Source organism: Dipodomys merriami, unplaced genomic scaffold, assembly GCF_024711535.1.
Source record: "Dipodomys merriami isolate MVZ:Mamm:240054 unplaced genomic scaffold, mDipMer1.0.p SCAF_51, whole genome shotgun sequence".
NCBI classification, from domain to species: Eukaryota; Metazoa; Chordata; class Mammalia; order Rodentia; family Heteromyidae; genus Dipodomys; species Dipodomys merriami.
The window spans coordinates 3981769-4008890 of record NW_027206080.1 but is presented as its reverse complement, the minus strand read 5'-3'; the positions used below and the strand labels follow the sequence as shown (position 1 = coordinate 4008890).

General features: G+C 48.6%; 1 protein-coding gene across 2 annotated transcripts; it reads left to right on the top strand.

Annotated features, from left to right (window-relative positions):
• Nucleotides 1-22: 22 nt before the first annotated feature.
• Gnpat (glyceronephosphate O-acyltransferase) lies at nucleotides 23-26867 on the top strand. Of its 2 annotated transcripts, none has more exons than XM_069998151.1 (16): nucleotides 23-273; nucleotides 7990-8172; nucleotides 12284-12460; nucleotides 14860-14989; nucleotides 16130-16257; nucleotides 16647-16722; nucleotides 16968-17119; nucleotides 17223-17353; nucleotides 18882-19105; nucleotides 20143-20385; nucleotides 21355-21434; nucleotides 22312-22452; nucleotides 23512-23611; nucleotides 23692-23785; nucleotides 25195-25256; nucleotides 26611-26867. In XM_069998151.1, the coding sequence occupies exons 1-16, from the start codon at nucleotides 196-198 to the stop codon at nucleotides 26652-26654; spliced, it is 2043 nt and encodes a 680-aa protein (XP_069854252.1). In that variant the 5' UTR covers nucleotides 23-195; the 3' UTR covers nucleotides 26655-26867. The 2 variants fall into 2 exon arrangements, with proteins under 2 accessions (XP_069854252.1, XP_069854253.1); XM_069998152.1 differs by lacking the exon at nucleotides 23-273 and adding an exon at nucleotides 869-942.
• The last annotated feature ends 255 nt before the right edge of the window (nucleotides 26868-27122 follow it).

Here is a 27122-nt window from a genome sequence, read left to right as displayed (position 1 = left end):
GCGTGCGCCCTGGGGCCCCACGCGGCTTCCGTCCTGACTAAGATGGCGGCCCCCGGGGTCCGGCGCGGCGGCTGCAGAGGGCGCCGCCGCCCAGGGCGAGGTCGGGCCGCCCCGCGCGGAAGAACCGCCCCCAGCGGCCGCCCCACCGCCGCGTAGCGCCCAGATCCCAGCCCCGCCCGGGACGACAGCCGCGCCATGGACTCTCGGCACTTCTCCGACCTCGGCTTCTCCGCCGGCTCCGCCGGCCCCGGCGCGGTGGTGCTCCTGCATGCGGTAGGCCGGCGGTCGCGGCTCGGGCCCTCGGGGGGAAAGGGGGCGCGGCCCGGTCTCCACGGCAACCGCGCGTCGCGCCGTCCCGCTTGGTGGTTCTCGGGGTCCTTCCCGCCCGCGCCCCCCCGGCGCCTGCGGGCCCCGAGCCGGGCGCGGCCGAGGGGCGAGGCCGGAGGGCCGCGGGTTCGCGGGGCCCAGGCCGGCGGCGGGGCCCAGCGGGCCGCCCGACCCCGCACTCCCCCCCGCCGCCCTGGCCGGCCCGAGCCCCGCGAAGCTTTGGAACGTGTGCAAGTTGCGTGCGCGCCTGCTCGCCGCCCTTGGGCCGGACCGTCCGGCCTCTCTCCCCGCCGACCTTGACCCCGCCGGTTCCTGTAGATCGCCCGCAGAGTTTCGGTCCCTCGCGGGCCCGCGAGGCGGCGGCGGCGCATCGCCCTTAGGGTCTCACACTCCCGGGGCAGCTGATGTGGGCCTTGCTCCTCTGCAGGAGCTCGAACTCCGGGCCGGAACCTCTCTCGCTCTACGCTTTCGTTCGAAGCTAGTGTCTCCTACCTGAGCCACAGCTCCACGTTGGGCAGACTTTTGGGTGGCTGACCGGAGCCCCTCCCTCGTCTGCCCCGGCTCCAGCCTCAGAACCGGCTTCCTGAGCAGCGAGGGTCACCGACAGGTGTCTGTGTGCGTGTTTAACCGCTAAATTAGCCTTTATCCACTTTGGGAGGAAACAGTACATATGTGTTTCCTCACACAAGCAACTAGCATTAGTTCCTAAGAACTGTGTCCGGTTGATTGGTACAGAAAGGACCAAGGAAGGAAAACTAAGAGACATACACACCTCCTCCTTCCTCCCTAAGAGAATATCGGACATGGGGTAACTTCTAGAAGTTCCCTCTCTGTTAAGAACTTTTAAGCTAAGTGTATTGCTTAAGCTTCTCTCTCCAATGACCTTGTCAGCCGGCAGTTCTTTGGTGAAAACATTTCTCCTTGTGTTCTGACTGCTTCTAGAGCAGGAAAGTGGGAGGAGAGGGCTGTTGTGTGCCTCTCCCATTAAGCTGCTTTGTGAGTTAACTGAATTACACATAGGAGTTTGCTTTTGGCTTCCTGCTTCACCTGTTGTTCTTCAAAGATAAGACTTTTGTCAATATTTTCACGTGACAAAAAGCAATTTTTAGTAATTGCTACCTCCAACAATGGACAGCAGCCCTCTCCTTACCTGCGGTCTTTACTATTCTTTCCACTCTTCACCCCCTATTTTTTTGAGGAGGGGTGGTAGTACTGAATTCAGGGCCTCTGCACTGTCTTTTGTACTCAAGGCTACCACTCACTCCACAGCTCCACTTCTAGCTTTTTAGTGGATAATTGGAGGTAAGAGTCTTACAGACTTTTCTGCCCAGGCTGGCTTTGAACCCTGATCCTCAGACCAGAGCCTCTTGAGTAGCTAGGATTACAGGTGTGAGCTAATGGTGCCCAGCTAGTTTTTACTATTCTAACTGCATAGCTTTGCTTCCAAGATAGCCTGAACTTTTTCATACTACTTCAGGTTGTTCTTACTTTTGCCACTGTTTTTGTGCAATACAGTCTAATCTGAAAGTAGTACTTTAGAGATGTTTACATTAGGAATGCCTAAGGTATCTTTTAAGACTGGTTGCCTCTTAGAGCACAGGAAGTTCTACAAATAAGCACATAGTTACAGTTAAGTGGGATAAGAGCAGTGACTTTAGCATGTTGTGGGAGTCAGAAAAGGGCACCTGGTTTATCTGGGGACTGGGAGAAGGCGGATGAGAGAAGGTAACACCTGGGCTGAGTTTTTGAGGTGTGAACATCAGGTAAGGGAGGGGAAGACTGGAGGGCATGGATGTAGGGAAAGCACTGCCTTCCGTGAGTGGAGAGAATGATTCGTTAGGTGATAATGAGTAGAAGGGGGGTGACAAAATGGAAGAAGGTGGCAGAGGGTCGTGGGGCTTGAACTCTGGGCCAGAGTGCTGTCCCTCAGCTCTTCAGCTCAAGACTAGCTAGCACTCTACCACTTGAGCCACAGCGCCACTTCTGGTTTTCTAGTAGGTAATTGGAGATAAGTCTTCCCAGACTTTCCTGCCTGGGTTGGTTTTGAACCGTGATCCTCAGATCTCAGCCTCCAGAGTAGCTAGGATTACAGGTATGAGTCACAGGTGCCTGGCAGGCATGAGATTTTTTAACCTGTGAATTATGGACTGGATATATAAGTGCCTTTTGAACACAAAGATTGGAGTATGATAGCGGAGGGGAAGAAGAAGGTCTGGCCTGAACGTGTGGATTTGGCAATCATCTGTCAGTGGGCAGAGGTGTGCTTGAAGTCCCTGGGGTGAGAAGACGTGTGGGGGTGGGTGACCACTGCTGAGCTATGCTCTAGGTCCTGGCTCCCTGCTAGAATCTGTGGGAATGATCCTGGTGCCTCCTTGTTCCCGTCGGAACATTTCATTAGAGTGTGGGTGCTGGTGATGCTGCACTCTGACTGTACCAGTCGTGCCTGCAGGGCTTCACGCTCCTTGCAGTTGGCAAGCTGCCTCCTCTGGATGCTCCTAGGCGCTCTTTGAGTACAACACTGCCTGGAGGCCAGCCCAAGCATCCCTCCCTCCCTCACCAAGTCCTCAGGGAGCACTCAGTCTCATGGCCCTCCTTCCCTGCCTCCCTCACGGAGTCCAGTCTCACGTCCCTCCCTCTCTCCCTCAGGGAGCATTGAATCTCACACCTCTCTCTCCCTCCCTCAAAGAGTCCTCAGGGAGCGCTCAGTCTCACAGAGTCCTCAGGGAGCACTGAGTCTCATGTCCCTCCCTCCCTCACAGGGTCCTTAGGGAGCACTGAGTCTCAGGTCCCTCCCTCTTTCACAGAGTCCTCAGGGAGCACTCAGGCTCTTGTAGTTGATGAGTCCATCAGGGCTGGTTTTACTTTTCCTGCAGTCTTGTACTAGCTTTCCAGAGCTGCTTGTAAATATGCATGGAGTTTCTGAGCCCATTGTTAAAACACAGACATTTTAAAAATCAAAGATTGGATTATACAAATTTAAATTTCTATTAAAAACAAAGGTCATCTCATGAACTGACATGTCTATTTGAAACCCCATTGTAAAACTGCTTAAAGATAATACAAAATTGTCCGGGTGCCCATGGTTCATACCTGTAATCCTAGCTACTCAGGAGGCTGAGATCTGAGGATTGCAGTTCAAAGCCAGCCCAGGAAGGAAAGTCCGTGAAACTCTTATCTCCAGTAAACCACTGGAAAACCAGAAGTGGCACTGTGGCTCAAGTGGTAGAGCGCTAGTCTTGAGCTGAAGAGCTGAAGGACAGGGTCCAGGCCCAGAGTTCAAGCCCCACAATCGACCAAAAGAAAATAAAGATAATACAAAATTAATTTTAAAAAAAATAAAAAATTATTAAAACAAAGGCTATACAAAAATTAATTTAAAAAGTAAAAAGTTATTAAAACAAAGGCCATACACATTGCCAAACTTAGCATTTTCTATTATTTGACTGGAGTTTATGGTCATTTCTGGCTTGAACTCAGGGCCTTGGCACTGTCCCTGAGCTTTTGTGCTCAAGGCTAGTGCTCTACCACTTTGAGCCACAGAGGCTCCATTTCTGGCTTTTTGGTAGCAAACTGGAGATAAGAGTTTTCCAGGCTGGCTTCAAACTACAATCCTCAGATCTCAGCCTCTTGAGTAGCTACTATTACAGCTTACCTTTCTTATTCATGTAGCATTACCGTGTCTGGTATACTTGGGCTGTCTGCTGAGTGAATAGGTAGAGCCCCAGAGGACTCAAGAGAGAGCTGGAGGAGGACTCTGTTCAGCCATCAGTATGGACAGGCCTGGACACTGAGGCACAGGGAGAGGCAGCCGTTAGGTCTTCTTGCTTGAGCTGCCCCTTGTGCTGTGCTCCTGGCTGCATAGCCGTGCAGAGTACTTACTGGTCACAGCATGATATTGGGAGGGGGGCAGGTAGTAAGCAATTGATCATGAATTCTAGTGGGCCAGCACATTCTTACACCTAGTAAACTAGGAGGCTTGGGCATCAAGGGGAGGCCAGGAAAGCAGCCCCGAGCAGGGCATCCCAAGCTGTGCCATGGCAGTGTTTCCCAGATGTTTGTAGATGACCCTCTCTGTAGCTAGTACCACCATGCACTACTTACTCATAAAGGAAACTGTCTTGATCATCGCTGTATAAACCCAGTGCCCAGGCGACAATGCCAGGCATACAGCAGAACTCCACTGTTTGAGAATGAATGCTTTTCTGTAGAGTGGCAGCTTACAGCTGCCTGGGGAGTCCTGAATGAGCATAACTTGTCTAGATCTCCACATAGCCAGGTCATGAAGCACCCAGGGCACCCGCTCAGGTGTGGCCTTGATCCTCTAGGTTAATGAACTGTGGATATTGGGCAAGCTACTCCTTTTTGATTCCCTACTGATTCTTGTCACTCCCAGAGTCACCAGATGGGAAGTTCCTAAGCTTGCTGATAGGCTGTTAAAGGTCGTTTGTTGAATCCAAGTCTGATATGACTAGGTTATTAATGAGAAACAGGTTTGAGAATATTCTCCAGCCTTGTAAGCAAGAGTGTGATAGTGTTGCATTGTCTCCAGTCCAGCACATGGCCCAATGTTGGAAAGATGAAGAGGAAATGGATCATGCTGACCTCAAGATAACTGCACATTAATGGAGACAGAGCTCAGGGAAGCACACTGTGGTAGGCAGAGAAGCCCTGTGAGGCCCGCCAGGAACTTAGGGAAAGCCTTCTTGGAGAAGTAATGGTTGTGGAGGTGAAGCATGTGCACCAGGACAGTGGTCAATGAGCAGGCCCTGTCTGCAGCCAGAAGAGAGGCCAACCCCCCTTAAGTCTTACTCCCATTTGGAAATGGCTTAGATCTTACTTGGAGGAGACAAGAGTCATTTAATAAGCAGGAGCAACCTGTGCTTTGAAAAGTGCATGAGGAGGGGCTGGAAGGTGGCTCAGTGGTAGAGCACTTGCCTTGCATGCATGAGGCCCGGGGTTCTATTCCTCAGCACCGCATATGCAAAAAGAAAAAAGCCGGAAGTGGCGCTGTGGCTCAAGTGGTAGTGCGCTAGCCTTGAGCTGAAGAGCTGAGGGACAGCGCCCAGGCCCAGAGTTCAGGCCCCACAACCGGACCACCTCTCCCCCCCCCCCCCAAAAAAAAGTGCATGAGGAAAGCCAGGTTCCACCCATGCGTAGCCTGTAACCCTAGCTCCTCCAGAGCCCAGGGTCTTTAGATCTCAATTTGAATCCAGCCCGGGCAGGAAAATCTGGGAGACTCCCTGTCTCCAGTTAACTAACAAAAAGTGTGGCTCTGTGACTCAAGTAGAACACCAGCCTCAAGCTTTTGAACTAAGGGCCAGTACCTAGGCCCTGAATTCAAACCCCATTACTGGCCAAAAAAAAGTGCATGACAGTGAGAAGGATTGATTGAAAAGGTAAACTTATAGCCAAGGAGGTTGCTGTGGGAAGAGAGCAGGCTGCCCAGGAGGCAGAGCCACAGCCAGGCCGTGAGGAGGCACCTGGAGCAACACAGAGAGGTACAGACAGTTGGGCGTTGATGGTTATGGGATCAGAAAGGGTTTATGGAAAGGAGAGGGGGGCATTGCTTATGTCACAGCCTAACACTTGGAATTACAGCCTTTTTGTACAACCACTTAGTAATAATAAAAATAATTGTGCCTACAAAAAAAAAATCAGCAAGGGGCTGGGAATGTGGCTTCGTGGTAGAGTGCTTACCCAGCACGCACAAAACCCTGGGTTCAATTCCTCAGTACCATATACACAGAAAAAGGGTGGAAGTGGTGCTGTTGGTCAAGTGGTAGAGTGCTAGCAGCTCTGTGACAGTTCTCAGGCCCCGAGTTAAAGCCCCAGGACTGGCAACAAAAATGAAAAAGGGGTTGGGTGGCCTAGTATTCCAAGTGGGGGAGGGAGGCGGGGCTGGGAAGTCACTCAGTGGTAGAGTGCTTGCCTAGCACACATGAAACCCTGGGTTCCATTCTTCAGTACCACATACACAGAAAAAGCCAGAAATGGCTCTATGGCTCAAGTGGTAGAGTGCTAGCCTTCAGCACAGAGAGGATCAAGGACAGTGCTCAGGCCCAGAGTTTAAGCCTAGTACTGGCATTAAACAAAAAAATCCACCTACATATGTCTTTCTGTACAATTTCAAATAAAACTTAGACAAGGAAGAGCTCAGTGTTAGGCCAGTTGGCTAGCATGCAGGAGGCCCTGTGCTTAATCCCAGCACTGAAAATAAAAGGACTTTGTTATTTTAGAAAAGGGTTTAGCCGGGCGCTGGTGGCTCACGCCTGTAATCCTAGCTACTCAGGAGGCTGAGATCTGAGGATTGCGGTTCAAAGCCAGCCCGGGCAGGAGAGACCGTGAGACTCCTATCTCCAATAAACCACCAGAAAACCAGAAGTGGCGCTGTAGCTCAAGTGGTAGAGCGCTCGCCTTGAGCTGAAGAGCTGAGGGACAGCGCCCAGGCCCAGAGTTCAAGCCCCACGACCGACCAAAAAAAAAAAAAAAAAGAAAAGGGTTTAGCCAGTGTGGTGGCTCACGCTTGTAATCCTAGCTACTCAGGAGGCTGAGATCTGAGGATCGAGGTTCACAGCCAGCCCAAGCAGGAAAGTCTGTGATACTCTTATCTTTAATAAACAACTCAGAAAACTGGAAGTGGTGCTGTGGCTCAAATGGTAGAGCACTAGCCTTGAGCTGAAGAGCTGAGGGCCAGTGCCCAGGCCTAGAGTTCAAGCCCCACCACCACCACCAACAACAACCATAAAAAAAAAAAAGATTTTTAAAAAGGATGAGGGATGAGAAGAGGAATAGAAGGTGAACATGGTCAAGGTATGTTATATGAATGTATGAAAACAACATAGTAAACCCACACACACTGTACAGTTAGTAGAGGCTAATAAAAAATTTGAAATAGCTGGGCACTGGTGGCTTGCACTTCTAATCCTAGTTACTCAGGATCTGGGAATAAGAGGCTAAAGTCAGCCCCAGCAGAGAAATCTGAGGAACTCTTAGCTAAAAAGTGGAGCTGTGGCTCAAGTGGTAGAGCTCAGGCCTTGAGTGGAAAAAGCTAAGGAAGAGCATGAATTAGTGTCCCCAGTACCCGCATGTGCACGTGCACACACACAAAGTAAAACATTAGCTGCCTTATTGGCAGCTCTCTGAAGACCAGTGTCGGGCAGGGGGAGAAGCCGCATGGAGAGACTGGGCCACAGGATGGATGTCACAACAGTACTGACTGCTCTGTGCAAGTTCTTCCTTGAGTGGTTTTTCGTTTTCATTGCACCCAAGAGGTTTGTTTTATTCAACTTAGTTTGCAGTTTTAAATATGTGTCATGATTTTTAAAGCTAAGTAGAGCTAGACAAGATAAATTTGTCATTGTGATAGATGAAACCTTGTAGACTCAACTGGTTTACTCTAGAGCTTAATGTCTTGTTTCTGCTATTTTTACTAAATTTCTCAAAGGAGTACTGGCTCAACAAAGATAGCCACCAGAAATATGATTATAATAACATGTTAATTCAGTGTCAATTTATTGATCCAATTTGACACATTTCTTTCTAATATTCCATTCTTGTTCAGACATGGTAGAACAAGTTTCAAGAAAGGTAAAACCTAGTATAGTCCCTGCCTGTCCTTATTCATGAAATATGACCATTCCTCTTTGATTTGCCCATCCACAGAAAAAGCTCAAAAAGTGGGATGAGTTTGAAGATATACTGGAGGAGAGGAGGCACACTAGTGACCTGAAATTTGCCATGAAATGCTACACGCCTCCGGTCTATAAGGGGATTACCCCTTGCAAGCCTGGTGATATTAAGGATATGGTTCTCAGTTCTGACGAGATCAATTATGTCATTAAGCAGGTGAGTGAATTACAGTTTGTTGTTCATAGGCCTGTGGTGAAGAAAGCAACACGAGATTCAGTCAAGCATAGGAGTGGATGATGTGATCTGGAGACCCAATGAAACTTGTGATCTATGAGGGTATTGCTAGAAAGTTAGCAAACCGCTTGTTTTGTTTTTGCTTTTATGATGTGCTGGGAATAGAACCCAAGGCTTTGAACATGCCAGGCAAGTGTTCTACCACTGAGCTACAATGCAGCCCCATGCATATAGCTTCATAGTAATTGTGTGTGTGCGCGCATGCACGCTGATGTTGGGGCTTGGACTCAGAGCCTGGACACTCTCCTTTAGCTATTTCACTTAAGGCTAGAGCTCTGCCACTTGAGCCACACCTCTACATTCTGCTTTAAAGATAGGAGTCTCACAGACTTTTCTCCCAGGCTAACTTTGAACCAGGATTCTCAGAACTCAGCCTCCTAATGGCTAGAATTATGGGCATGAACCACCGGCCCTTCACTAATGGTATATTTTTGTATCTGGCAGTGTAGGGAGTTTTTAGTGTCAGCATCACCAACATGTAGAAGAGATGCACTGTGCTAGGGTGGTGTCCCAGCAGTGATATCACTTGGCAATAGAACTTTCCAGTTCTGTTACAATCTGGGGACTGCTCTTATGTACATTTGTGGTCTGTGTGACCAAAACATTGTTCTGTGGCATGTAACTGGTTAATAATCATTCAAGCCTGAACTCCACAGTCAAAGAGTTTTTGTCTGTCTTCTCACTGGTATGTACCCCATAGCTGCCATATATTCAGCATTCAATAATTATCTTGGTCGGATTGGTGAGTGAAAAACATGATGCAGTTGGGCTGGGAAGGTGGCTTAGTGGTAGAGTGCTTGCCTTGCATGCATGAGGCCCTGGGTTCGATTCCTCAGCACCACATAAGCAGAAAAAGCTGGAAGTGGTGCTTGGCTCCAGTGGTAGAGAGCACTAGCCTTGAGCTGAAGAGCTGAGGGACAGCACCCAGGCCCAGAGTTCAGGCCCCATGACTGGCAAAAAAAAAAATGATGCAGTGACCTCTGTGTAGAGGTCATGGTTTGGCTGAGCTGGTACAGGACCAGGTCTTTCTCTCTCTCTCCTATTTTTAAAGCTCCCTGGAATCAGAACTTGGGGCCAAATTGGCTAGGCAGGTGTTGCGTCACTGGAGCCACACGAGTCCTAGTCTCTCCCAGTTGCAGGGTACAGCCAAGTGGAATGGAGCTGATTTAAAAGATAACATTCAGGCCACTTAGCCTGGTTAAGACTCACTGAGATAGATGGGAGTAGTTACATGTTCCAGGAGGGCTTTGTGTGCCAGTGAGCGTCCACTCAGCACCTCCCTCATAGAGCCTCCATCTCCACCACCCCCCCCTCCCCTCAGTGCCTGACTTCCCCAGAGAAAATGGAAGGCGTTGCAGGAGGCTTGGGTAGCTCCCTGGGACCACAGCCGTTTCTGGTCGGCTGCAGTTAGCACTCCTGTTCTTCTCTTGTATCAGGAAGTGGGGACCCCTTCTCTCACTTCACCTGCCTCTGCCCTGGCTGAGTCTCCCACTCCTGTGCTCACTAACCTCCCCTTAACACAGCTTCAGCTCGGTCTTCCATACGTGTTAATGTGCTCCTTTGGGGTTAACTAGGCCTCCTCTGACCCCCGTGCCTTCTCTAGTTGCTACCCCTTCCACCTGCCCCCTGCCCTTCTCTGCGCCCGAGAAGATCGCTGTGTTGTCTGCCTCACTCACTTGCTCTTGGTTGACTTCTGTTTCCTGGCCACCTCTAGGCTCGCTCCTCTATGGAATAATCTCCCAGTGGTTACATCTGCCTTGTTCAGAGATGTGGCAGCCTGGTTTTCATAACATCTCTGTCCGCTATGGACGGGCTCAAGGCTTTAGTGTGACACAGCTGTACACTGAAAAAAATGTTTTAGAACTGCACATCTTAATAAAATTTTATTGTTGTTAGTACAGTGTTATATAGAGGGGTTATGTTTCATATTTTTGGGCATTGTTACCTCTTCCTTTGCTTTCCCTGTCTTCCCCTCCCATCCCTGCCCACAGGTTGCATGGCTAAGTGTCTGCTGAGCTTGCCTGCATTTGTGGGACTGTAAATTTTGTGTTAGATATATCTTAATTTTATTTTATTTTTTTGTCAGTTGTGGGTCTTGAACTCTGGGCCTGGGTGCTGTCCCTGAGCTCTTCAGCTCAAGGTGAGCTGACTACCACTTGAGCCACGGCGGCACTACTGATTTCTTGTGGAATTAGAGATAAGACTCACAGACTTCCTACAGATGTTCCTGCCTGGGCTGGCTTTGAACCATGATCCTCAGATCTCAGCCTTCTGAGTAGCTTGGATTACAGTCATGAGCTACCAGTGCACCAGCTTATCTTAATGTATTTTTAAAGGAGCAATAATAAAAACAGGCCTAAGGATTTTTCAACTTAGGAAATTGTTTCTGCTTGAGTCTTTGTCTTCCCTTTTCTCATTCAAATTGTGGAGTTATTCTCTGGCTGTGGCTGCTGTGTTTGGGGTATGTGCAGCCTGTGTGTGCCACCCCACCCATTCATTCCTCAGTTCCTTTAGATCTCGTATGGATTCTTTTCTGATCCTGTTGTAAGAACCTTCTTGGCAGCCTCACTGTTTGAGGTTTCCTGTGAGTAAAATAGGCATAGGTGAGAGGAAACAGCTTATCCCAGGCCCTGCCCTGTGATTTGAACCCAAAGATGAGATAGGTAGTCAGATAGCTGAGGAGGTTGCCTAACATTTATGAATGTCCTAAATACACTGGATTGTTCTCCAAGTGGTTAAGCTAGTGTCATATGAATTTCATTATCGGTGAAAAAAAGATATGAAATATCTTGACTCTAGCACACTACCCTCTGAGCCATGCTCCTGCTGAAACTGAGCCATCTTGACTCCAGCACCCCGCCCTGCCTTCCAAGCTGAGCTCCTGCTGAAGCTGAGCCCCACCCCCCTTTTTTTGGTCGGTCGTTGGGCTTGAACTCTGGGCCTGGGCTCTTCAGCTCAAGGCAAGTATTCTACTACTTGAGCCACAGCGCCACTTACAGTTTTCTGAGTGGTTTATTGGAGATAAGAGTCTCATGGAGAGGCTGGGAAGGTGGCTCAGTGGTAGAGCACTTGCCTTGCATGTCTGAGGCCCTGGGTTCGATTCCTCAGCACCACATAAGCAAAAAGAAAAAAAAACGGAAGTGGCGCTGTGGTTCAAATGGTAGAGCACTAGCCTTGAGCTGAAGAGCTGAGGGACAGTGCCCAGGCCCAGAGTTCAGGCCCCATGACCGGACCCCCCCAAAAAAAATAATTAAAAAAAAAGAGTCTCATGGACTTTTCTGCCTGGGCTGCCTTTAAATGGTGGTCCTCAGATCTCAGCCTCCTGAGTAGCTAGGATTACAGGCATGAGCCACAGGTGCCAGGCTAGCCGAGCCATCTTGACTCTACTACACCACCTTCCAAGTTGTGCTTCTATGGAAGCTGAGTGACCTTGACTCAGCGCCTGCACTTGTTCTCACTATTGTATGAGCTGTGAGATGCATGGTTTCAGTCGTTAGCCTTGGAGGCAAGGTTTGGGGCTTTTGTACCAGCAGCCTGTTCAACTGAGGCAGTCAGGTCACTCCAGTGCTCTCCTGGGAGCATCTCCTGCAGCTGCTTCATGATGGCCAGGACCTGGGCAGCAGATTTCTTTAGACAGTTGAAATGGAAACTTAAAGCACACCAAAGGGAAGGGGGAATGATTTCTTTACTCTGAAATGCTGTCCTACAGAGCTGTTTCTCTGGATTTTAATCTGTCTAAATAGAATGATCCTCACTGGGCTTCGTATTGTGCCCTATCTTCCCAGCACTTGGGAGGCAAAGGCAGGAGGATTTTTCTGTTTAAGGCAAGCCTTTGCTACTGAATGAGACTCTGTTGGAAGAGAAGAAAATCGTTTATTTTACTAAGTCAGAAAATGAGTGTCAATTTAAATGAAGACAGCACACCATCTTTAAGTTATGTGCATGGGTCTGTTGGGACCTGACAGACTGGTTTGAACAGAAGGAGTTCTGGTTCGTCTTTCACAGCCTATCCTTGTTCTCCATTTCTTTTAAGCTTTCCAAGGAATGCTGTCTCTCTGTCACTGCCCTCCGAGAGGAAGCCTGTGAGATCCTGGAGGAAATGAGTCACAAACTTCGTCTGGGAGCTATTCGGTTTTTTGCTTTTGTCCTAAGTAAAATTTTTAAACAGATTTTCTCGAAGGTGTGTGTGAATGAAGAAGGCATTCAGAAAGTGAGTACTGAGGGCTAAAAGCAGTCTTCCCTCCCCCCCAGTGACAGGCAGCCCAAGGGCAGCCCACTGGAGTGAATGCTCAGGGTAGGACTTTTCTTTTCTCTTTTTCTACAAGCCCACAAACTTGAGATTTATTTAGTAAAGGTAAGATTATATGCACGTTAGTCACATGTTTACTAAAGTTACAAAAGCAATGCCAAATTTTTTTGTATTTGCTTCCAATACAGATTGCTCTTTAGTATTTCCTTTATCCATTTGCTGCTACTCTGGTACATTTTCCTGTGAGTGAGGATATGTTCTTAGGTTCCAGTTACCACAGCATTGAGCTTGGCTGTGACAGTAGCAGTTCAGACCTCTTCATTTCCTGCACCTATTTTATCCTGTTTAACATAAAACCCTAGATCTCCTGTTATGTTCAGATTCCTTAGCGCCTTAAGCCCTTAAAATAGCAGGTCAGTTATTTTACTTTATTTTTATTTTATTTTATTTTAGGTCAGTTATTTTATAATGGCCCTTGAGCTGGGTTTTAACAATGTCACTGATCACAACTCGGCTCAGGTGGTGTGAGCGTACTCCTGCTGTGCCTCAAGCCCAGGCAACTGTGTGTCTGTATGTTCAGGAGCCGGTGTCTGTCTGCCCTTTACTGTTGGATATCTGGTGAAGGAGGTGTCTGCAAAGACCCTACTTTGGGCAGCACTTGAAAATAACTGTGTCCTGTTTCCATTAGACTTGCCCTGATTCTCCATGATTGGCCCAAACCTATTATGCTAATGGCTGCCCCGTATAATTCCCTCACTTCTGTTGTCCCCTGTAAGGAAGAGCTTTTCCTATAACCATTGTGTTTATTTCTTTGTTTTGCTGCTCATTTTCTCCCAGGTCAACTCTTAGCCCATTTGCACCCTTCCTCAGGTCTTTAAACATTTTGCTTTAACCCTGGCATTTACTTTTTTGTCAAGTATTCTTTCTCCTCTGACTGTTTTCTTTTCTTTTTTTTTTTTTTTTTTGTCAGTCGTGGGGCTTGAACTCTGGGTTTAGGCACTGTCCCTGCGCTCTTCAGCTCAAGGCAAGCGCTCTACTGCTTAAGCCACAGCACTACTTCCAGTTTTCTAGTGGTTTATTGGAGATAAGAGTCTCACGGACTTTCCTGCCCAGGCTCTCTTTGAATGATGATCCTCAGATCTTAGCCTCCTGAGTAGCTAGGATTACAGGCATGAGCCACCTGTGCCCGGCTTCCTCTGACTGTTTTTCATGTTGCCCACTTAACCTGTGGGTCTGTCAAAGAATGTTTGGGGCTGGGGACCATTGAAAGGTGTGTGTCAGCTGACTACCAGTTACCTGCCTTGTGAGTAGCAAGGACAGCTTAAGTGGAGGTGTGTCTCCTGTTCTCCCCTCGGGACAGTGGAGGGCAGCAGTGGCTCTTGCGTCCCTCTTATTTTCTTCCAATAGTTGATAGGTCTTTTTCTTTCTTAAAAACAAAATCTCTGGGCCTGGCCCCTGTGGCTCACGCCTGTCATCCTAGCTTCTCAGGAGGCTGAGATCTGAGGATCATGGCTCAAAGCCAGCCCGGGTAGGAAAGTCTGTGAGACTCTTACCTCCAATAAACCACTAGAAAACCGGAAGTGGCGCTGTGGCTCAAGAGTGCTTGCCTTGGGCTGAAAAGTGCAAGGACAGTGCCCCAGTCCAGAGTTCAAGCCCTATGACCGAGAAAAAAAAAATCTCTGAGAGCAGCTCTGTTTTCTCCTATGACAAAACCCAGTGCAAGGCTTTCTAAGTTGATTTATGTGGGATCCTTCCATGAACTATCATTGTTTAGGTGCAGACCAAGCTGACACAGGCAACACATTAATGGATACGTGTTCTGTACACATACAGTGTGGAGAGGGACAGGGAGAAAGATGGAAGGGGTGACATTGTACTCACATACTGACTTATGGGGTTGAAATTTTTTGTACAGCTACTTAAACATATTAAAAAAATTTAAAGTGGGGCTGGGAAGGTGGCTCAGTGGTAGAGCACTTGCCTTTCATTCCTGAGGCCCTGGGTTCGATTCCTCAGCACCATATAACCAAAAAAAAACTGGAAGTGAAGCTGTGGCTCAAGTGGTAGAGTGCTAGCCTTGAACTGAAGAGCTGAGGGACAGTGCCTAGGCCCAGAGTTCAGGCCCCACAACTGACCAAGAACAAAGAAATAAATAATGTGTGTGTTTTTAGTAATCTCCCATTAAGTGAAAGTGCAGACCTAGAGCTCTGAAGCAACCCTTAGACCTTATCAGACCCACTTCAGTGTGTGAGTATGAGGAAGGAAGATAAAATGATGAGTATTCCCTCTGCCCTTCTGGACTCTGATTTGAGCTGTGGCCTGCCCACCGAAATGATTCACAATGTACCTGTCTTTCCAAGCTGCAACAGGCCATCCAGGAGCACCCCGTTGTCCTGCTGCCTAGCCACCGGAGTTACATTGACTTCCTGATGCTGTCTTTCCTCCTGTACAGCTACGACCTGCCTGTGCCCGTGATAGCAGCAGGGGTGGGTATGTACTGTCTGTCCTCTACCTCCTGTTAACTGTACCATCCACACTGGTGAGCGTAGTGGTTCTTAAACTACTGAAGAACTTGAAGAGTTGCTGCAGCCTCTTCTCCCTGGAAGCCAGCGCTTTTAATCCGGATAATATACAAGCAAAATCCTTTGGCCTTTTTTTTTTGGGGGGGGGGTTGGTCATGGGCCTGAACTCTGGGCCAGGGCACTGTCCCTCAGCTCTTCAGCTCAAGGCTAGCGCTCTACCACTTGAGCCACAGCACCACTTCTGGCTTTTTCTGCTTATGTGGTGCTGAGGAATCGAACCTAGGGCCTCATGCATATAAGGCAAGCACTCTACCACGGAGGCACCTTCCCAGCCCTCCCTTGGCCTTTTTATTTGATAATATATGGGTGGTTATCCCTCTAGGTTAACAAATAGAGCTTAAAATATGTTTTTAATTGTGGTAAAATACACATAACATAAATTTTCCCATCTAGGTGTTTGTATACTAGGGGTCTGGGTGAAGGTGTGTGTGTGTGTGTGTGTGTGTGTGTGTGTGTGTGTGTGTGTGTGTGTGTGTGTGTGTGTGTGTGTGTGTGTGTGTGTGTGTGTGTGTGTGTGTGTGTGTGTGTGTGTGTGTGTGTGTGTGTGTGTGTGTGTGTGTGTCCCACGCAATGTCCTTTTTACTCAATGCTCTAACACTTGAGCCACAGCTCCACATCTGGCTGTTTTTGGTAGGTGGTTAATTGGATATACGAGTCCCACAGACTTTCCTGCTTGAGCTGTCTTTGAACTGCATCAGATCTCAGACGCCTGAGTAGCTAGGATTATAGGCATGGTGCCTGCCATGTTGAAATATACTTTTATATCAGTGCTTTTATTTCTGTAGGATGGGTTCCTCAAAATCAGATTGTTAACGCAAATAAGTTAACAGCACTCCCCTCCCCCCACCCTGCTCAGAGTGACACCAGTCACCATCCAACAGGCATCCGTCACACAGTTCTCTCAAATGTCTCTATGGATTGAGTCTTAGGAAGTCTATCAGTATCATTGGTAGCATCTCACATGCATGAAATTTGTAGCAGTGCTTGGGTTGCAATCCTTATGGGACACTTCACTGTTAATAAATTAATTCTGCTTTTGTTTTCCCAGACTTCCTAGGCATGAAGATGATTGGAGAGCTGCTCCGGATGTCCGGGGCCTTTTTCATGAGGCGTACCTTTGGTGGCAATAAACTCTACTGGGCTGTGTTCTCAGAATACGTAAAAACGATGTTGCGGGTAAATGCCAATGATAACTCCAGCTCTGCTTGCTTGTTTAAATTCTTTAATGTCTGAACGGACCTCTTAGCAGTTTACTCCGCCCACCCTCCCGGACCCCGACCCTAAGCCGTGTCTCTGCGCTGTGTCTGCCTGCCATGGTGAGGGGCTGGGGTGGAGGGAGGCATGGGAAAGAAAAAATCAGAAGAAACATTTATGGGTCTAGGAGTGTGGCTTGGTGGAAGATCCCTTGCCCAGCATGCATAGGGCCCTGAGCTCCATACCCAGAAACACCCCCCCCTCCAAAAAAAAACAAAACAAAACCATGTAATTATTTTGAGAATAGGCAATGAAGCATGTATTATTTTGAGAGTAGGCAATCGTTTTGTGCTTTGCTTTTTCTCCTGAAGAATGGTTATGCTCCTGTTGAATTTTTCCTGGAAGGGACAAGAAGCCGTTCTGCCAAGACCTTGACTCCTAAATTTGGTAGGTGGCTTACAGACTAGGAAGAAAGATGGTAAACTTGAAGGCTTTCAGTATGCTGTCATTATCCTGCTAAGTAGAACTTAATGCTTTCAACTTATTTTTTGCAAGACAGTCTTGTTCTTTGTAAACATAACTGTTGATGGAACTCTTTATGGGCTTACTGTGCCTGCTCACTGTGGATCTTCGTATCTGTGTGCCCTGCCCTCGGGTGTGCATGATGACAGCCTTTCTCCCTGTGTTTGCAGGTCTCCTGAGCATTGTGATGGAACCATTTTTTAAAAGAGAAGTTTTTGATACCTACCTTGTCCCAATTAGCATCAGTTATGATAAGATTTTGGAAGAAAGTCTTTATGCCTATGAGCTTCTAGGAGTTCCTAAACCGAAAGAATCTACAAGTGTACGTGAGGAGAGCCAAACTTGTTTTCTTTGAGTGTAGAGAATATCCACCATCTGACTTACAAACGTGCTCCTTTTGTTCTCTGCTGTCTGGTGTCTTCTAGGGGCTGCTAAAGGCCAGAAGGGTTCTCTCCGAGAACTTTGGGAGCATCCATGTGTACTTTGGAGACCCCATGTCTCTTCGGTCTCTAGCAGCCGGGCGGATGAATCGGAATCCATACAACTTAGTCCCCAGGTGCAGTGCCTGTGTTTTAATACTTGACAGAGAAATGGGATTAAAATCCAAAAGTACAGTGCCGGGTGCTACTGACACCTTAGCTACTCATACTCAAGCGCCTGAGATCTGAAGATCTTGATTCAAAGTCAGCCCAGGCATAGAGGCTCTTAACTCCAATTACCCACCAAAAAGCTGGAAGTGGAGCTGTGACTCAGTGGTAGAGTGTTAGCTTTGAGCAAAAAAGCTCAGGGACAGCACCCAAGGAGTTGGAGATTCAGTGCTGGCTCACACAAAATAAATGGTGACTCTGGAGGCTGAACATTGTTTTACCTGCGTTCATATCACACATTGTCAAGGAAGTCATGTCATATTATGTTTGTCAATGGAAAGGTTCAGTTGAGGAAGAATTGTATGAAGCCTGGTACCAGTGGCTCACACCATAATCCTAGCTAGTCAGGAGGGTGAGATATGAGGATCACAGTTCAAAGCCAGTTCAGGCAGGGAAGTCTGTGAGACTCTTTATATCTAACTGACCACCAGAAAACTAAGTGCAACTGTGGTTCAAAGTGGTAGAATGCTTGCTTTGAGCGAAATTGCTCAGAGACAGTGCCCAGGCCCTGAGTTCAAGCCCTGTGTTGAGGGAAAAAAAAAGGCCAGCAGGATATGTATGTAGAAGATGTCATCCTTGGGAGGCCAGGAAGCTGTGGTGCTGTTGTTAACAGGTGCATGTCACAGGGTGAGGCACTAGAGGTGGGCTGGCTGAGTCCCAGCTCCGGAAAACAAATTGAGCCTTCAGGACTTCTTTCATGCTGTAGGGCATCCTTACATGTTTTCTTATTTAGAGGTTTATGGTTTGTATTTAGATAGTATGTGTGGGCACTTGAGACAGGCAATCAAGTGCCCAGCCAGGCCCATCAGGAGCTCTGGCGATTCCCTCATCACAGGTACCTAGCTGGCAGCTAGCCTGATCACAGAAAGCAGAAGGTAGCATTTGCTACCTTCCTCTTGAGCCTTCCTTGAGTGTGCGTGGGCCTGACCAGGTGTTACAGGTTAGGCACCTGTGTTAGCTGTCATTTCCTTCTTGTAGCTGCTTGTGTGTCCCCTGCATGTCTCTGCTATACCCAGCTAAGTGTGTGTTCCATGTAGGCTTCGGTGTGAACAGGCTGTCGGCCAAGGCTGGGGCAGGCACCTGTGGCACATAGTTGAGTGACCTCCCATGCACAGCTCGCTCTGACAGCAGAGTGCACTAGTAGTCCACAGGCTAGGGTTTGTAGAGGCGGTCATGTTCCCAGCAGGCAAGTAGCATCCTGTTAACAAGGAATCCTTGTTTTGCCTAGAATGGCAACTACTAGCATTTCTTGTCACATGTTAAGAAGGCTCTGTAGATGTTCGGATAGATGACAATGTAGCAAAGCAGGGAAACGTTCTTGCCTGTGGCTTGAGAACATGGTTGGCAGAAGCATGAGAGGCCTAAGGGGAGCAGAAGCAGAAGAGAGGCCTTCTGAGGGGGAGCAGAAGTGTAACGTGTCCTGTGCCTTCCTCATAGGTGCATCCCTCAGAGACAGTCAGAGGACATGCATGCCTTTGTTGCCGAAGTTGCCTACAAGATACAGCTTCAGCAAATTGAAAACCTGGTTCTGAGCCCCTGGGCCCTGGTAGTTGCTGTTCTGCTTCAGAACCGGCCATCCATGGACTTTGATGCTCTGATAGAGAAGACTTTGTGGTTGAAGGGCGTGGCCCAGGCATTTGGAGGCTTCCTCCTGTGGCCCGGTACGTGTGTGATACAGCGACACGAGTGTGTTTGCTTCCTATGGCTCTGGTGCCCAGGTGAAGCTGGGGCTGGGCCTTGGCTGGGCAGGTGTTTGTTCACTGAGCTGCAGCCACGGCCCTCATGCTGTGTCCCAGACCTGAAAACCTGCGTAAGACAACGAGGTGCAGAACCCTCGTCTGCTGTCCCACTCACAATGGGCTGCCCAGGCCAGGGACCACCAGAGACTAGCCATTCTCAAGTCAGTTCCCCTCCAGGACCCTCAGCCTTGAGGATAGAGTACTGCAGCAGAGTGGAGAGTGGTGACCTGAGGCTTTCCCTGTCTGCCTCCCTTGTGATCAGGAGTTGAAGGCTGGCCTTACAGGGTTTGATATACATAAAGTTGGCATGGTGAAAATGCCCTGGAACTTACAAACCCTGTGTTGGGAACTGGGGTGCCATAAGGATGGTGAGCTCACATTTACAATTTCATTTAAAATTGTGCAGCACAGCTGGAAATACTTTCTGTTTAAACCTAGCTCGTGGTTTTATAGTCAGGCACCTGGTGTTCACACTGGGCCCTCCTGTGTTGGGTCCTTCCAGAACACAGGGCTGGCCAGGTGGTCCCTGGAAGATGGAGGGGAGGGCTGTGGGGTGGAGACCAGTGGTGGATGCTCTGCACTGTGAGGGCCCCGGAGCTCCCAGGGATAGGGTTCGCGCATAGGGGGAGAGAGAGAGAGAGAGAGAGAGAGAGAGAGAGAGAGAGAGAGAGAGAGAGAGAGTGTAGAACCTGAGCTGGGCCAGCTAAGGGTCAGTGCCTGGCACCAAGGCAGGCGCTGCTGCAGGTGTGTTCCAAGGGTGGCACTGAGGCGGGAAGCCCGTGGCTAGCAGTCTTGCAGGCTATGGCCCTGCACTGGGCTCCACAGGGTGTGGGAAGTGGTTCTGGATTGTCACAGGCCTTTGGAAACCACACTGCTGCCAACTGCCAGCTCTGTGGAGAGAGCAGGGTGGGGCAGAGGAGGCCGGGGTGCTCACCCCACCCCCACTGTCTTGTGTGTAGATAACAAGCCCCCAGAAGAAATTATCCAGTCCAGCTTTCTTCTGCACTCCAACCTCGTCAGCCTTGTTGGAGACCAGGTGGCTCTGCACATGAAGCTGGAAGACTCGGAAGTGGTTGACGGCCTCCTCGTCCAGCATATCACCCTCCTTATGTGCTCAGCTTATAGGAACCAATTGCTCAACATTTTTCTCCGTCCTTCCTTAGTAGCTGTAGCCTTGCAGATGACACCTGGGTTCAGGAAAGGTAACTTTCTGGAGTGTGACCTTGAAATTCGGAAGAGGCCTGGCCTTCCAGTTCCATGAAGGGAGCAGTGTTTGGAGCCTTGTAAAGTGCGGCCACATCTGTTTAGCCCACACGCCAGCAAGGACCGGGCTTTACACTCAGAAGAAGTTAGGTTTGTTCCCTAAATACGTGGCCATCTGCTTAGAGTTTTAGAATCGGAGGGAGCAATTGTCCCACATCTGTAGTCCCGGCTGCTTGGGAGTCTAAGTCAGGAGACCTGCCCACATTGTTAGACAGGCTATGCAATGCAGCGAGACCTTGTCTTACAAAAGCAGAATCTTTTTAACTAGGAAGAGTTAAAATCCCTTATTGGAAACTTTCTATCATGAAGGATAGTGAGTGCTGCCAGTGAGCAGTTGCCCAGTTCTTACCCTCTGGTGGTTCCTCACCCCAGAGCAGGTGGGCAGCGCCTCGTTAGCACGTGCCCTGGGGAGCTGAGGTCTGGGGAGGTGGGCTGCTGAAGAGTGCTTCTGGAAAGAGCCTGGGCTGAAGGCCGCAGTGTCTGCCCCGGTCCCCTGAAAACCCTTGGACAGGGAGCCCAGGAGAGTCACATGAGGGTAGAAGTTCTACCAGTGTCTGTGCAGGTCTGACTTTGAACCACTGTGGGTGCCACAGCAGTGTTTGGTGGTTCTGCTTCCTCCACAGTCCGCAGGCAGCATGCTAAAAACGTAGCAAAGATGTAGAGGATGGGCTGTAGAGGGAAACAGGGACAAGTCCCTTCCTGCTCTGCTGGGCACCCAGGGGTGGAGGGTGGGTCCCTGCCGAGAGCTTCAGTGGCATGCAGATGCTGTGGGTGAGGCTGGGGCTGGTGTCCCCATTACATGGGTAACAGCTTGCCTCTTGGGACCTCCGCCGGGGTGTCGTGGGCTTCACGGTATGCCCTAATGGTGGAAAGCAAAGTTGTGATTTCATGTAATGGATTCTTTGCAGAGAATGTCTTCAGTTGCTTCCGCTTCCTGCGTGATGTGTTTTTAGATGAGTTCATATTCCTTCCAGGAAACACACTCAGGGTAAGTCCTGACAGTAGATGACAGCGAGGCTGCAGGCTTAGATTTGGGAGTGTCTCATGTAGCGTGTGTCTGGATTTTGGTGTGTCTCGGGTAGTGTGCATCTGGATTTTGGCATGTCTCAGCATGTGTCTTAGGTAATGTTTGTCTACATTTCAGCATGTCTCACGTAGCATGTGTCTGGATTTTGGTGTGTCTCGGGTAGTATGTATCTGGATTTCAGTGTCTCACTTAGTGTGAGTCCATCCCTTCGCAACACAATGAGACATGAGGATGCCCACAACTCACCAGACATCGCTGTGATTCCTGGTCAGGCTTAGCTAATATTGTAGACATTGATAAGAGGAAGGTCATTCTGAACAGCCAAAACAGCTACTGTAAATAACTCTGTTGTGTTAAGTATTTAGAAATCAGCACACTGTTTGTTTGGTCAGCCACAGCGCCATTGTGGGGATATCAAGTGTGATGTTGCCTGGCGTGTGAACTACAGGGAACAGTCAGATTCCGGGGACTGGCTAAGGGCCTCTTGGGCTTCTTGGGGCAGGCAGGCAGGGGTAGAATAAGGCAGGTAGAGCTGTACGTTCTGTGGGCTGTGCCAGGAAGCAGCTTTGCCTTTCCCTGTGGGGGGAAAAGGAAGGAGGGGGAGGGATGCCTGGATTTCAAGGGTATTTTAGGACTGGTGTGTGCACTTGCTGTTTAAGATCAGGACACAGGCTGTGAGGAGGCAGCACTTCACCCCATCGGGACCCCATGGGTGTTTGTGTTGTGCTAGGGCAAGTGTGTGGCAGAGTGATTGTGGGAGGGCTGTGGGACTGCGTGCCCTGATCCTCATGTGCCTGGTAGCTAAATGTGCTGCCCATGGCTTCCTTTTTCCTTGAAGGACTTTGAGGAAGGCTGTTACCTGCTTTGTAAAAGCGAAGCCATACAGATTTTTGGGAAGGATATCCTCATCACAAAGAAAGGAGATGCTGTGTTAGATTTTCTAGTGAGACTCTTTAAGCCTTTTGTGGAATGTTACCAGGTACGTAAATGTTGCAGTCTTCTTTATGCCCCCATATCAAATACTGTCCCTCCAACTCTGCTCTTATTTCTGCTCTGAGGGTAATGTCTCCCTGAGGAGGAGGATGGAACCAGATAGCACCTCAGTACCCAGAAAGGATAGCCACTCATGAGGCCCTGTTGTCAGGCCATGTCCAGCTTGATTTGGGGGTGTTTGATACGTAGTAGGCTCTAAGTGAATGTAGCCTTGAATACCTCATAATGTCAGTTACTGATGCTACTAAATGCTAGTGTGGGAGGGAAAGTACATGTCTGGAGGGTGGAGAGTGCATGGGGGCAGGGACAGGAAGGGGGGATGGTGCTCATCAGGTGTGTGGGAGGGGGGACAGGAAGGAGGGGATGATAAGCCCCCTGGGAATTGCCCCAGGACCACAGGGAGGGCACAGGAAATGCAACCTGTGGTAGCCATGCATGTTAGAGAGGAGAGGGCTCTTGGTTTATCAGCCCAGGGGATTCCTGGTAAAGGGAAGTTCTGCCTTTCTACCATAGCACGCTCTATACTGTTAGGTGTAGTAAAAGACCAAAGTTACACCTAACTGGCTTCTGTCTTCCCAGGTGGCATAAGAGATAGGAAGCTGTAGTAAGTAACTTCCTTATAGCCAGCCAAAATGAGAACTACAATTTCAACAAATGTCCATAGTATTTCAGACTTTAAAAAAAAAAAATTGGGGCTTGAACTAAGGGCCTCATGTTCTAATTAGGCCTTTTTCACTCAAGGCTGGTGCTCTTCCACTTTCGCCACAGCTCCAATTCTGGCTTTGCTGGATAATTGGAGATACGAGTCTCATATTCATTTGAATTTGATCCTCAGATCCCAACTTCCTGAGTAGCTAGGCTTATAGGCATGAGCCACCAATACTCAGCTCCAGACTTTCTTCTAATTGTAAAATTTAATAAAAACTCAAATGAGATGTCCTAAGAACTCTCCTGCTTTTCCTGCTCAGACCTTGGAGATGTACATTCTAGGCAGTACATTTACTGGACTTGACTATTTTACCCTCTCTACTCCTCTCGTAATCAGATAATTTGCAGATACCTCTTGGATGAAGAGGAGGAGTGCTTCACTGAGAAACAGTACTTGGCTGCAGTTAGGAGATTCACAAACCAGCTTCTCGATCAAGGTCAGTTACAACTCAGTCTGGCGATTTCTTTTAGGTGAGAATGAAAGTAATCCACTAACCCTTTCTGTTCCTCATTGTAGGTGCCTCTCAGTGTTACGATGTATTGTCTTCTGATGTGCAGAAAAATGCCTTAGCAGCTTTTGTGCGACTTGGTGTGGTAGAGAAGAGGAAGGTGTAAGTACTATTTGAAAAACTTAAAGAGATGTATGGGAAATGCACTGTGGCGCCTACCCTTCCACACATTATAGTCATTCAGTCAGTGTGAACTACCTGAAAATCCTGTACCACGTGAAACCTAGGCAGGAAGGGAAGTACTAAGCTGGGCACTAACGGCTCATGCTTCTAATCCTAGCTACTCTGGAGGCTTATATCTGAGGATCAAGGTTTGAGAACAGCTTAGGCAGAAAAGTCCATGAGTAGAAAGTCAGACATGGAGCTCAACACACACACACACACACACACACCGGACACACACACACACACACACACACACACACACACACACACACACACACACACACACACGCCGGACACTGTTGGTTCACACCTATAATCCTAATTACTCAGGAGGCTGAGATCAGAGGATCAGAGAATTGTGTTCCTAAGCAAGCCAGGGCAAGGAGAGTCCATGAGACTTTTTTTTTTTGGCTTTGAGCTTGAATTCTGGGCCTGGGTTCTGTCCCTGAGCTCTTTTTTGCTCAAGGCTAGCACTTTACCATTTTGAGCCACAGTAGCACTTCTGGTTTTCTGGTGGTTAATTGGATAGAGCCTCATGGGCTTTCTTGGTCAGCTGGCTTTGAACCTTGATCCTCAGATCCTCAGATCTAGGATTCCACAGGCATGAGCCACCAGTGTCTGGCTCATGAAATTCTTATCTCCAGGGCTGGGAATGTGGCTTAGTGGTGAAGTGCTTGCATGAATCCCTGGGTTCCATTCCATTCCTTAGTAACACATAAACAGAAAAGGCCAGAAGTGTTGCTGTGGTGGAAGTGGTAGAATGCTAGCCTTGAGTAAAAGAAACTAAGGGACAGCACCCTAGCCTTGAGTTCATTAATCCCCAGGAGTAGCAAAAACAAAACAACTAACTCTTATCTTCAGTTAACCACTAAAAAAAAAAGCATTGTGGCTCAAGTGGTAGAGCATTAGCCTTGAGCATAAAAGCTCAAGGACAATGCCCAGACCCTCAGGTCAAGCCCCAGACTAGCACCAAGAAAAAAGGAGGGACAGAAGAAGGGAAGGAGAGGAAGGGAGGGAGGGAGGGAGGAAGGGAAGAGGGTAGGAACTATAGGAACAAGTGCTCTGACCTACCTATAGAAACTATAAGAAAGACTTGGGAACATGTTTGTGAGGGGAGGTGAGTGGGTGATTGGTGGTTTCCTGCGGGAGCAAATGTACCTAGCATAAAGTGTGGTCAGGAGAAGGAAGCACAAAGCCTAGGAGACGAGACCAGGGTTTCCCAGTGCTGCAGATGCCTGCATAAGTAAAACGCCATGGGCTGTGGGATTGGGAACAACATACCCATCCATGCAGAACTTGTTTTTCACCCCGATCTGTGCAGTAACGAAGCTTGTTCTTTCCTTCAGAAACGATGGCTACATATTTAGTGTGCAGGAATCTGCCACCACCAGATTAGAAGAAATGCTTGGTGAGTGCAGCGTCCTCTGATAAACGTGTTTATGAATATATTAGAGCAAGAGGGTTATGCTACATCTCCAAAAGGAACAATAATATATATTATTCTTATATAAACAGAACTATTCAGTCTAGAATTTTCTCAAGGAAACTAAAGAGAAAGTGCAAAGAAAATTAAGCAAGAAAACACAATAGTCATAAAATGGGCAGACTTGTACAACACAAAGATTCTGGTCCCAGCAGAGAGGGGTGTGTGAATGGGGTGTGGATCCCTTGGCTGGCTGTGGCAAGCACTGGTCCTGATTCTTGCTTGCTTCCCTCTCTGTGGTCTTGGCAAGGACTGGGGTCAGAGTTGAGCACTGACTGGATGTGCAGCTCACATCCCTTGTGGCTGTCTGTGGCGAGATTCTCCTCTAGTCCTGGGTCTTGCTCTGTTGTCCTGGCCAGAGATGTTAGCACAGACTTTGTGGATGCATAGCTCCAGCTAGTGTATAGCTGTAAGAGGACCACTCACCCTTGTGCTAGGTCCTGTCATCATGTAAGTGAAGGTCCCTGTATAGAGAGTAGGCTCTGTGTATATGCACTAGTGCCTGCCTGAGTGAGCAGAGCACTGTTAACAGAGATAATGGGTGATTTCAGAAGAGGAGATACTAACATAAGCCAGTGGCTCATGTCCATAATCCTAGCTACTCAGGAGGCTGAGATCTGAGGATTGTGGTTCAAAGCCAACCCAGGCAGGAAAGTCCATGAGACTCTTATCTCCAGTTAATCAACAGAAAACCAGAAGTGGAGTTGTGGCTCAAGTGGTAGAGTGCTCGCCTTGAGCTGAAGAGCTAAGGGACAGGGCCTAGGCCCAGAGTTCAAGCCCTACAACCAACCAAAAAATGTGTGTGTATGTGTGGATTATATTGAATATGCATTATATCGCTGAGTATGGATATTCTTACCAATAGCATCTTTGTATCTAATCTTATGCTAGGACTGCATGAGGGAGCTTTGGGTAGATGCGTTGGGGGGGGAAGGAGGCAGTAGGAAAAGTAGGACTGGGGACTGGGCCATGGAAGGAGAGTGACCAAGGAGCGGGGGAAGAGTAGTAGAATTGTTGATGTGGGTGGGAGGTCAGCCCATTTGTCAGAATCAATCTTCCATGTATGTCATGCCCAATAACAGTGCACTTTGAAACTCAGGCAAGATCTGGAGGGGAATGGGGATTCCTGTGGGCAGCAGCTGGAGTGGGCAGTACGCTCCCCTGTGCCCCGCTGGCTGTCTCGGTGTTTGCCATACCTGCAGAGCAGACCCCAGTCTTTCGCCAAGGTCAGGGAACAAGAGAAGACAATGATTGTCGCTATGTCTCTTGTGTGTCTCAGGTTGTAAGACGCCGGTAGGAAAACCTGCCACCGCGAAACTTTAATAATCGCCAGATGGTTGGTCATGTAACTAACTACTACCACAAAGAAGATACCACAAACAATGGAAAAGAAGAGCCACATCCTCATGAGCCGCATCTCGTGGCCCATGGACACAGCAGAGAGGAAGAGGTGATCAGAGTGACCCCTCCGTGCAGTTGAAGTCGTTCCTGTCAACCCTGTGCATGTTTTAAAATAAAACAGTCTTTTTGAAAACACTCAGGAAGGCAAAGCCAGCCCTGCCCGGCTGGATACTCTCAGCTTCCCCTTGCCTTCTCAGTTGCAGTGCATGGTGGCTGGTGAGCATTTCCCACACAAAGTCCGAAACACTGACTCCACAGGAGCAGTGTTGGTCATACCCAGGCTCACTGCAAGTACTGCATCCAATGGTCGTGCCGGTCAGTGACGCACACATAAAACGCTGAGAGTCAGACCCCAGGAGAGCTCTGTCATTAACACTCGTCCTAGGATGT